We start from the raw sequence: 12,155 nt of genomic DNA, 5'->3' as shown, positions 1-12,155 counted from the left end.
GTCAAGCCTTTCGTCGCAAGCGACGGGCTCGGCTAGGACGGTGACCGGTGCTTGAGGTACCTAAAAGCACCGTTAATAGATCGGGAGGATCCGTAATGACGTATGTAGGGCGACATCAACTGTTTACCATTCGGTCCATAGGATCGGGTATAAACATAGGCAGGGTGATGATACCTAAATACAAGTACCTACACAAGACGCTCTATCCGTCGTTATTTTGTTATTGATCTTTCACCAAGTATAAGCTAACTAAAGAGACTACAGTGATTTCAATGACATCTTGAGTTATAATTTATTATAAGTACTTTTCAAGTAGCTGTCTGTCATTAGGTACACAGTTTGTATTGAGAACAACATTGTCATAAAATAAAGAAGGTTAACAATAAATAGGTAAGATTTTAAAGTAAATTGTTAGAAATTGTAGTGTAGTATATGTGTTGTAAACTTTTGTATAATATATAAAACATGGTTTTATAAGTTGGTTTAAACATTAGTAGTTATGTACTTTCTTATTTTTCCGTGAGTGGTTATCATAACAATGACGTCACTCCTGATTATGAAACCTGAAATTTATTCGTAACTTCGAAAATATAATAAACAACAAACAAAAAAGCGACATTAAGCCTTAAAAACGGTTTTACGCTTTTAATATCCTAAAGCCACATTTTTATTATTATACATCACATACATCGACTTATTAGTTATTCGTAGCATACATCTATCTATAGTTGTTGTCGTCATTAGACGTTTTAACTTATAACTCTTTAACGCCACTAACAATACACTATATCAAATAGACTGCACGGCAAAATACAACGTCATTGTTAAATTGAATCTCTGCTATCAGCGAATAGGCAGTATTGTGTCCTTTGTTAGTTCTCGGGGTCTTTGGTACCCTATTAGCATTAAAGGGTTATCGCCTTTCTTAGGCCTTGAGTTGGTTTGTGGCCGTTCGAATGACTCCGGCCGCACGTGCCATCAATAAGTTTTAGCTATATCGCACGCTTAAGTCAAAGGCTTAAGCGATAGATTTTAGTGCCTCGTAGATGGGAGACGGTCTGTAAATAGCTTCAAACTTGATTTTAGGGCCTTAAAAGGCAGTACTCGTTGAGTCATTGCAGAAAGGACAACTTATAATGCCCAGGGAATACCACAATGTGAATATAATTCCAGAGTAGGGACGGTGAGTTTCGGACGTTTGAGGACGGTGACGTTCTGTGGTGTAAGGACGAACCTTACATCGGAGTTGGGTACTAACAACTACTAACAGGCATCCACGGAGATATTGGAACTTACGCAGTTGACAAATTAGAGTTTTTGATTCGGTTTTGAGTATCTACTTCCCATGGATCTCACGGAACTACTTTTTTGCATTATTTACGCTATATTTAATTTTATATTTTATAGTTCACTCTTTGTGCTACATGCAGCAAGCACATTGCCATGTGAATTAGAAGCAGCAATTTTATAAGCACGCTAGACGTAACGTGAAGACGTTGGGAACTTGCGAGTGTAGCGCGATTCTGAAACAATTCACTTGACGAACTCTATTTTTTAATGTACTGGGTTAAACACGAGGTATTTGTGTAGTTTTTTTTCTACTTATCTTTAAATATTAGACAAGAATTTAAAGTTATGAAAAAATCGCTGTCGCTTATGCTTTGTGTTGTGACAAACGCTTTTTATTACTTGGCAACGCTTTTCTGGAACAATGGGTTTCGCACTACATATATTAAAGTCATAGGTCGGGTTCGGTGAAAAGATGGCTTTTTCAATAGACTATTGTTCTGTCCGGTCATTGTGTAATGGCTTCCGAGGTGTCTCCGTGTCTTGGTTATTACGAGATTTTGTATCGTAGTTAAATGTCAGAAGAATAGAGCTTAAGGAATAGAGATGATACACAGATTTTAATATTATTTACGAAAAAAAATTAAATTATTTTGAGATGTTAAAGGGAAGATCTTCCACCGAGCGGGTGAAATTTTTTGGTAGAGCGACGATCCAAATGTTTTTAGTTTGGAACTTGTATATACGCAAGTTTATCTTGAAAATCTCGTAAGCGAAATGCACACATCTGTCAAATATCTTGTGTTCTATGATGGCTACCGCCACATTTATTTATTGCATAGATGGGTGGCCGAGCTCACAGCCCTGGTGTCAGGCGGTCCCTGGACGTCTACAACGTAAATGTCGCTACCCACCTTCAGATGTGAGTTCTAAGGTTCTCTTCAAACCGAAACGCATTATTGCTTTACGAAAGAAAGAGAGAAAGAGGCAGGATGATGGTACCTACCCGTGCAGACTCACAACACGTCCTACCGCCAGTAAGTAAGCCAGTAAGTGCACTCTATTAATTTAAATTTGGATATGTATATTATATTTTTTCATAATCCATGATTATTTCGAGATTTTGATGGCTACTGCGAATAAGTCTTGTATTTCGGGCTTAAAAGGTAAGTTAAGGCGCTAAGTTTCCTAGTTCTGTTTCAGAACGAGGAAACTTAATAGGCCGGGAGACCACCTTCTTTGATACCTCCACAGAGCAGTAATGCATGCCGAAGAGGGACAGCTGTTGTACTGTACGATTAAGACTTAGACCTCATGACTCAAGGTGGGCGACGGCATTCATTTCATGCTACCAATGAAGTCTAATAACTTTTTAACAGCAGATAGACGGTAAGCTGGTTCATCAATCTGTGTCATACAATTAAAAGCAATTAAGGCTTCCTTCAAACGGAAACGCGCGACTGATTGGTGGCAGAAATGAGTGGGATGGTTGCACCAGTCAGTGACGATCGCTATCATCTGACTGGTTCGTTGCTGGACATGAGCTTCTTCTGATTTGCTGGCTACGTACCGACCTCTTCAGTGCGTATATCTCTTTGTACGATAACTTTTTAGTTTCATCGTATTTTAAGTGATAGCGGTGTTTTTGTTAGAGTAAAAAAAATGTTGACTTCAAAATTACAGCTTTGGCTCTCAAAATAACATCCCTATAAATGTCACAATCGTTATTGTTATCACTCTCTAAGGCGAATACTGTCTATCAACAAGGCCTCATTATTATGCCCCAAACTTTTCGACTTCAAAGACACCGTCTCTGTTTGTATAGCTGATTCCCTTCTCAAATAATTACCAAAATTATGGGGAAGGTATTTTACGCTTCCGTAAATAAATGATGACACGAACTTACCTGCTATCTTAGAATTTATCAGCGCATACAGGATGTTGTTTTATGCGCTCATTTAGGTAAAAGATTAAATTGAGCAAGAAAAGTTCGTGAAGCTTCATTAGTTTTTAAAACTTCGACATAAAGAGTTCCACAAAATAAAAGGCGCAAGCCAATGTTTGTACCTAAAATTGCCATGGATATTTTTGTATATTTTATATCTGATTTATTTAATAAATATTAAAATTTGTTATACCATATTTGAGAAGTAATTCAAACAGTATCGTGCTATGTAACATTGAACTCAGGGTAATTTGGACCATAGAACGTCGGACGTTCTAATATATCATAAACGCCAAAATAAAACCTTAAAGACAGTTTTAATTAATCCAATATAATTCAGTGACAGTGAAAAATCTACAACTGCTATTTTAAAATTACAAATATGATTTTTAGATTGAAGAATTTTACCTATTGTAAACAGGAATGCTTTATAAGTTACCAATGTCTGTAGGATTGTTTTCACTCAATGGTAATGATAAAGGTCTCATGTTCTCATTTATGCTTTGCGTAAAATTGCATGAGCCAGTTGGAGAAATATTTGTTTCTATTACATTTTCAAACACCCTGTACACATTACAAAGATGTAAACAAACTCATAGCGTAGCATAAATATTCATAGCTTCCGGCCATAGTAAACGTCGTGTATCACACGATTTCAACTGAAACTTTGTAGTTATACGACAGAATGTTAATATAACTTTCTCATATCTATTAGCTGAAGGCCTTACCTAGCGATTAGTGACCTTTACTACTACATAGATATTAGGGTTCAATTCCAGATCTGAGTCGACATTTTTGTTAAATGTATCCGGAGTTTGGATGCATATCGACGCTTGAAAGGCAAACGTGACTAAGCGACAATAACTGCTTTGTACATAAATGATAGGCAATAACCATATTCGATGCGCACAAAAAAATATATTTATCTATAGGTCTATTAAAATCATTTCAATCCTACAGCTAAATTCGTTAAAATATATTTTTTCTTATTTCAACTTTAAATAATTAGTCTACTGTAAGGTTCACGCATTGTCGCTTAGTCACGTTTGCCTTTCAAGCATCGATATATTCTTATTTCTATCTTGTGTTCTATTTGTTTTTTTTTTATTTTTTTTATTGCTTTGATGCGTGGACGAGCTCACAGCCCACGTGGTGTTAAGTGGTTACTGGAGCCCATGGACATCTACAACGTAAATGCGCCACCCACATTGAGATATAAGTTCTAAGATCTCAGTATAGTTACAACGGCTGCCCCACCCTTCAAACCGAAACGCATTACTGCTTCACGGCAGAAATAGGCAGGGTGGTGGTACCTGCCCGCGCGGACTCACAAGAGGGCCTACCACCAGTAAATCTATTAATTACGATGCATTTTTTTTGAAATCTCCAAGATTGTACGAAAACTACTTATTGGGAAAAAAACAAGAACGGAGAGAGCGTGTATGCTAAAGACTTAGATTCAAGTCACCAAAACTAGTAAGATATCTTATGATCTTTTCAAACGTCAGCGCGTTTGATATGGTCATTTTGAGTTGCCTTTTCAGACCTGCCACTCGACACTCGTCACTCGACAGTTTCACGTAAAATACCAAAGAACCTCAGGCACTTCTTATCGATACTCCAAGCATCACCAGTTCCGCTAAAGATATCTTACTCGAGTATTCAATTCTAAATACATACTGTGGTATTAGAGACAGTATAAAGTACGTTTTTCTGTCTTCGAAAATAGTAACATATGCATTTAATGAACAATAGTCAACATCGTGTGTGTGATTTTTCATTTCGCGTTATTTAGAATTATTGTGCATTTGAAATTATGTTGATAAAATTACTATTGCACAGACTATCGGAGTATGGAGTCGCTCGCAAATTTATATGTTTTTAAAAGCTTTTTAGTGAGATTTAAAACATGGAGGGTGTATTTTTTTAATTACTTTCTAGTAAAATATGTGAAGTTGCATTATTTTTGTTTAGTTTGAACGAAACTATGTGTGTGGGCTTGACAATAAACTTGAATTAGAAAGAAACTGGATGCGTAGAGTAACTGGATGCGTAGAGCCGAAGATCGGGTTCAGTGGCGAGCTTTGGGGGAGGCCTATGTCCAGCAGTGGACTGCCGCAGGCTGATGATGATGATGATTAGAAAGAAACTATAAGAAAGTCGCAATTCGATCAATTTTTCATATTATATTGGTTAATAAAATTCATGAAACTAAAAGTTTAAGCACGAAGCCTACTAATTTTAAAATTATTTTCATAGAGCATTGAATTTATGTTACTAGATTAATTTAAAAATAAAAAATAAAAACTACTAAAATAAAACGTCCGCTCCCTACAAACGCATACGGACTGCAACCCCCTTATTATTAGGAGTTTTCCCGAAAATTCCCTCCGGTTTTCATTAGCAGGGGTGCGTTTTAGTGACTTATGCAAACGGGAAGGGTGCGCCGGGCAACGTGCAACGCGCCGAACCGATGTGTTTTATTTAAATTTATAAGTTTGCCAATTACGTACGGACATGTTCCTTATTTTTTAATATTATAGATAAGAGGAAGGTACTGTCAACGTTGCCTAATGTGACTGGTGGTAGGACGTCTTGTAAGTCGGCACGGGTAGATACCACCACCCTGCCTATTTCTGCCTGAAGCAGTAATGCGTTTCGGTTTGAAGGGTGGGGCAGCTGTTGTAACTATACTGAGACCTTAGAACTTATATCTTAAGGTGGGTGGCGCTATTTCGTTGTAGATGTCTATGGGCTCCAGTAACCACTTAATACCAGGTGGGCTGTGAGCTCATCCACCCATCTAAGCACTAAAAAAAAGGTAAGTAAAATTTTATACTTTTTTTTATATGCTATGGAGTTATATTATCAAAGAAAGGGTTCATTGTCCATCAAAAAATTCCTTACGGAATACGGCACCGTCAGCAGAACAACAAAGATAAGTACAATGCTGTGATTAAAGCGAAGTTGGTAAGCTCTCGTAGGATTTGCATCAAACAATATTTAAGCAATAAATGACTTACAACCAACCGAAATACCGTTACAGAATTCAGTATTTTCGGGAGAAATTTGTTGTTTTTTAGACCGTATTTGTATCTATAAAATTATTCGAGAGACAAACATTCTAAACTGCACTTGAAATCACTACATTTATTTACATGGTTTATATACTAAGCCATTAGCCGTGAGTATACGTGAAGACACATTACTATAGTAATTTTCGTGTTTCAAATTAGTGACCTACCCAATTGTAATACAAAATGTGGTGCTTTATAGTTTTAGGTTTTTATAGTCGCATCAGCCTTAATCTCTGCTTCTGCAGCGTAGTCAAGCTTTCTCTATGATGGGTGGGAGAACCACGTTCAAACACATATCTCTTTGTGGATTGTGGAATTTATATTGTGTTGTCTTTTGTTCTTGGAAAAAAGTATTACTGATGGCCCGGAAACCTTTCAATTTTCAGTAAACTACGGTGACTGATATTAAAATACACATTAACATTTACAAAGTGTGTCGACATCACTATAACACTACATCGGCTTGTCTTTAGTTCTATACTCAATTAATTGAAAAATCTATAGTGTATTGAGTAAGGCTTAAAATCGTAGAACACATTCGCGTCGAAGTCGTTTTATTCGGAACACTTCGTACATAATCAATGGACCTTGATTGTCAAAATATTGACTGAATGGTGTTCATGTCGAATATCTTTTCATACTAAAGGCACCTAGCTTAAAAACAGGTACTTAATTAAAAAAAAGTACTTTTTTAAATGATTTTCCAAATAATTTATAATGAACACCATACATTATCTTATCTCAGTAAATAGAAACGGAAAAAACAGAAGATAATTTATTCCTAAATTTAATTTTATTTATTATATAAAAAAAAAAGAACACAATATTCCTAACCTAAAAGTACATGTTATTATCCGCAACATGCTTCGTCAGCAAAACTTCAAACTTTTCCAAATTGAAAACTATGGTAGTTTCAAAATATTTTAAGACATTTTTCGATATAACCACTGCAAGAAAACAAAAAGTCTATGTTTCTTCCAACGGTACCAATAAATGGCTGACTTGATTCATAAAAAATCTTTTGAAGAAACTTAGATGTCCTGTAAGTCTAGACGAGATGAGAGGCCCCTGTCTGAAGCTTCAAACTTTTAAGTGCTTTTTAGTTCCAAAAAGGGCTAAATTGAAGCTACCTGTACAATGCGAAGCGAATTGAGCGCTTTCAAAGTTTCAAGGAGAAATTTTACTTACGACTCTTAAGTTCGCATTATTTACCTGAAACAAACGGAAATGGTAATTAGTATTTTTGTTGCGTTTTTGTTGTCTACCTACAAAAATGCGTTTATTGGTGGCATATGCGTGGTGAGTATCATATGTCTGCCGTCAGTACTGTATCACCGAGCTACCTATATTATTCTAATAAAGTGACCTCGGGGGTCGTACTACATTCACCGAGCGAGGTGAGGTCACGGGGCTCTAACCTGGAGACGTTGTACTTCAGAAATGTCGCTCATGGACATCACTGATGCCACTCATAGACATTAGCAATGCCATTATTTGGAAATGTCACACGGCATTATTTATGATGATATGATAGGTTGGCTCAGTGTCACAATAGTGTCCGTGTTTATTGCGGAGCCGTCACATAATCCGGTTTGAAGAATAGGAGATCCGTTCGTCCTTATATCTTAAAATGGCTGGCAGCACCACGTTGTGTTATCTATAGACTCAAGTAACCAATTAATACCAAGTAGACTATCCACTACCAACCTGCAATGCTTGTTGGCGAGTACAAATCCTCGATACAATACTCACAGAACGCGATCTTTTTCTTACTTATTCTAGCAACCTCGAGGGGTTATACTAGATTCCCCGAGCGAGTAGGTGAGCTTAGAGTAACAGGGTCTAGTAACAGGGCTCTAACCTGAGGACATTGCTAACACTAGCCCTAGCAAAGGCAGTGCTTCGCAGAATCTACTACCGTATCGGAAACGCGACCCATTGAGAAGATCCGGCGAGAAACTCAGTGGGCTGTGTCTGTGGATTAGTTTACTCGCCGAACCCTTCGTTGTAAGCGACGGGACCGAGCTATCTATTTTTGCTACGAAGCACCTAGGCGTTCTGGTTTAAAGATTAAGATTCCTCTTATTCCTGAGCAATCGAGATACCAATTAAATATGTCAAGATAGGCGATAGTGCTGACGTTGTATTGTGTCCTTGGCTTTTTGGTGGTAACATGATGTCTGATGTTGTGTGAATTTGGTTTTATTCAGGCTTAAACTTGTAATAGTAATGGTGGCTTATTAGCCATTTAGAATCGGTGAAAATGCACGATTATTGGAAAATGAAACAAATCGCTGGATGTGGCTTTTGCAGGTTCTTCCAAAAAGTTCATTGAACTTTGAGCGTTGTCTGGTCTCATATTAATTCAATCATAAATTTTGCTTTTCATTTTCCATTCTTAATCATTCGATATTCAAAATTAAAATAATCGATATTCGATCAATGAGATAACCAAAAGCGATATTGACTCATTAAAATATTTTCAATCATGTATCTATTATGTATATACGAACGCGTAAATTTCAATCACTCAACCTCGAAACTTTGCAACATTTTAATGAAAAATTTCATACGCGTCAGAAAGTAGACATCGAATAACGTACTCTCCGGCATCGATACAAAATCATAATATTCAAAAATTATACAGCCATACACATAAGGTTCAAAATCCTTTAAATGAATTCAGGAGTAATTCAGAGTTCGCCCCGAGCATTCAATGAACAGTCAAAGGGCGTACGTACAATGAAAAGTTTATTCAAAATTCCGGGTACGGCCATTTAAAAAAAAGTCATTTTCATTTATACGTATAGATTTTAAACTGACGTATTTTTATTATAACTAGTGGCCCCGCATTAGTCGAGATTCGACTATAATTAATTAAAATTATAAGTTTAAACATTATTATGGTTCTATTGTCAAAAACTATTATATTTCGATTATAATCATAGTATTCGCTAAAACTGCACTACAGATCAATAATACTATAGACAAACAATATTAATCTATTTTCAATTCGACCCCAGACTTTTTAAACAATAACAAAAGTTTCCCAATTGACAGTAACATTTTTATGTATGTGTTGTGTCAAATACATGGTAGTGTGTGTAATGTTTTCTTTATTGATTTAGTAAGACTAAGTATCTTTTATGCATTATTTAAAAAAAATATTAGCATTGTGCACTCCTTCTCTATATTCTCTATAAGTGTGAGATATTTCATACTCCTCCGTTCGCGCAATTTTTGTAAAAAGGGGTACAAAGTTTTTGCTTCACGTATTAATATATAGATTATTGTAATTAAAATTTATTTTACGATTTCATTTCGCGTTTTTTTTCGACGTTACAAATACAGTTTTCGTGGTCATGGATGGCTAGCGGTTTACAAAGTAGTGTAGAGTAATTATGTTTACGATTCGTCGATTAGTGATTAAGCTCACTGTTCATCTAATTAAGCGGTTTGTAATGTTAATAGTTGCCTATAATCTTTGCCTGATACCGAAAGTATGCTGTTACAGTGTTAAGTACTTTGTAAGTGTACGCATACTTTATACGAAGAAATGATGATTCCAATAATTATGACAGGAAGCAGGGGGGGCTCCACTGGTCGAGTTACCGGACAAATGGGACCCTGGGTGGTCTCAATTCAGTGAATATTGTGTGTGGGAATAATTCAAACGTTTGATTGGCTACAATGAGAGTAATTTCTCATGCATCAATGACCGATGAAGAAACATCATACTTTTGTCAGCATATTCTTTGGAATGTCCATCTTACTTAATAATTCAAGCATTGGTATTTTTAACTACGACTTTATGTCAACCTAATAGAAGTGTTACTGGCGGTAGGACCTCTTGACAGTCTGCGCAGGTAGGTACCACCGCCATGCCTATTTCTGCCGTGAAGCTACAAATATAGTTCACGAAGTCAGACCGGTATTCATGTCAATGATTAAAAATATGGTGAAATAGGCCTTTGTCTAGTGATCCACATATCAATACGGATCTCCACAAAATTCGGCATTAATATTAAATATTCTTAGATAACTCATATCGAAAGTGAAATTTTGAAGAAAAAAAATCACAACTCTCATCTCTCGACATCTCGGATAATAATATTATTGGAAACGAAATTTTGAACTAGAATATACACATATCAGGATTATTCCCATAAAAAGGAGGGTGGCCCGCGGCTATTACGATCAAGTCGTTGTCAAATGCAAATCAAGCGGGGACTGTCTCATCCGGGAACTGAAATATGGCTCCCATAAACAGGGCCTGCAACAGTTCAACACACCTGACGCTCATGGTCACCCTATTTGGATTAATGAGGTTTTTCTGGGGTTCCTTAGGCAGCTAAAATATTTTATATGATTTTTCATGGTACTATTATATATTTTTTGGAAAAAATATCAGTAGTGTCAATAGTTTTTATTTAGTTTAATTTGATTACTCTAGACGGATGGACGAACTAACGGTTCATTTATTATTATTGAGTTCCAACTAGCATCGGAAAGAATGAACCGGAGACAGTTTTAAGCTGTGTGGTTATTGCCCACATTAGAACCACCTCTTCTTTTCGATTTAGCGTCGTAAAAGGCGACTTAGGGTTTCACCATATAGATATTTGCGATAAATATATATTTTAATATCATTCAAGAACCTTAAATCATCAACACAAAAACAACAAATCGGGTAGAAGTAACACACGATTATCTAGCTGTATGGGAACCAGAGATTGGTATATATACATATATAGATATTAAACACCCACAAAAAAATCCAACGAACCTTTTAATAACCCAATTGTTTGCCCAATGTGGGAACCGACACTCGGACCAGAAGTCAGGGGCGCTAAATGCTACACCACCGAGTCAGTCAGTCAAACAGTCCCATAATTTCTATTTCTTAATTAAAGTGAAATGGCAGGTAATATATTTAAATTAGACTCATTCCTTCTTTAATTTAGATCCGTTGTTGCATGATTAATATGGTCTTTAAACAGACGCCGCACAGTGTAAATTTAATTCAGTTACTAAATTTTTCATGTGTGTAGAAAACTAGACGCGAACGAGTAAGAGAGAGACTTTTTGTCTCTGGTAGTGGGGGAGGTAGTAAAAAAAAAAAAAAAAATCAGTTATAAAGCTAAAAAAGTAGACGCTACTAAGAATAATTCTTAAAATATCTAAGAACGCATTAATAGTCCGTGACCAAGCAAACTGTTTACAGTTATTTTAATATTCGAAACATAGAAGATTTCGCAGATTTCTTTTTTATAATGATATTTGGTACGAATGGTCTACAAAATGAAACAGAGGATGACAAGCCCACAGTGAACGTGGGTATAATTAACGAAGTCTTAAGTCTTAATGGGAACGCCACTCACTTCCAGTCATGAAGTTGAAGTTCCAGTTGTATTGTAACAGCAATTATCCTAAACTTTAAACCAGACGCTTGACAACTTCGTGGGAGATATAAGGACGAACGGTGATACTTACCTATGAGGCTTCATAATACGCCCTATATTGAAATTAATACTCGTAATTAAAAGTTACTCAATTACTCTTGAAAAAAAGTTATCGGATGGTCCCTTAGAATATTACCTAAAATGTCGGCGGGCATTTAATATACAACCTGGTACATGCAAAATAAACATTTATTTCACTAGTAATTAAAGCGCAAAAGGATTTTCCATTTAAACATTAGTAATGTTAGAAACAAAAGCGTAATGTCGTATTTAAATTTAATAGCGCTTATTCGGGTGGTTATGAAGATCGTCGGAAGTTCTCTAAGCTTTGTATTAGAGATGGGCTGAATATTCGGTGAATCTGAATCAAATGATTCATTTCTT

At 36.1% G+C, this 12,155-nt stretch overlaps 1 protein-coding gene across 3 annotated transcripts in view; it reads right to left on the bottom strand.

The window, feature by feature from the left end:
- The window catches only part of LOC114246971 (uncharacterized), a 357,666-nt gene that overhangs the window by 19,476 nt on the left and 326,035 nt on the right, over window positions 1-12,155 (bottom strand). Inside the window, exon 5 of one of the 3 annotated variants that reach the window (XM_028179745.2) lies at window positions 5,903-7,521. The exons of the other annotated variants lie outside the window; for them this stretch is intronic. Coding sequence (XP_028035546.1) covers window positions 7,518-7,521 — 4 coding nt within the window. The 3' untranslated portion in view covers window positions 5,903-7,517. Of the gene's footprint in view, window positions 1-5,902; window positions 7,522-12,155 lie in introns of those variants that run through there. 3 annotated transcript variants of the gene reach the window in all.

This window comes from Bombyx mandarina, chromosome 10, assembly GCF_030267445.1.
Source record: "Bombyx mandarina strain Sakado chromosome 10, ASM3026744v2".
In the NCBI taxonomy this organism is placed as follows: domain Eukaryota; kingdom Metazoa; phylum Arthropoda; class Insecta; order Lepidoptera; family Bombycidae; genus Bombyx; species Bombyx mandarina.
This window is presented reverse-complemented; position numbering and strand designations above follow the sequence as displayed.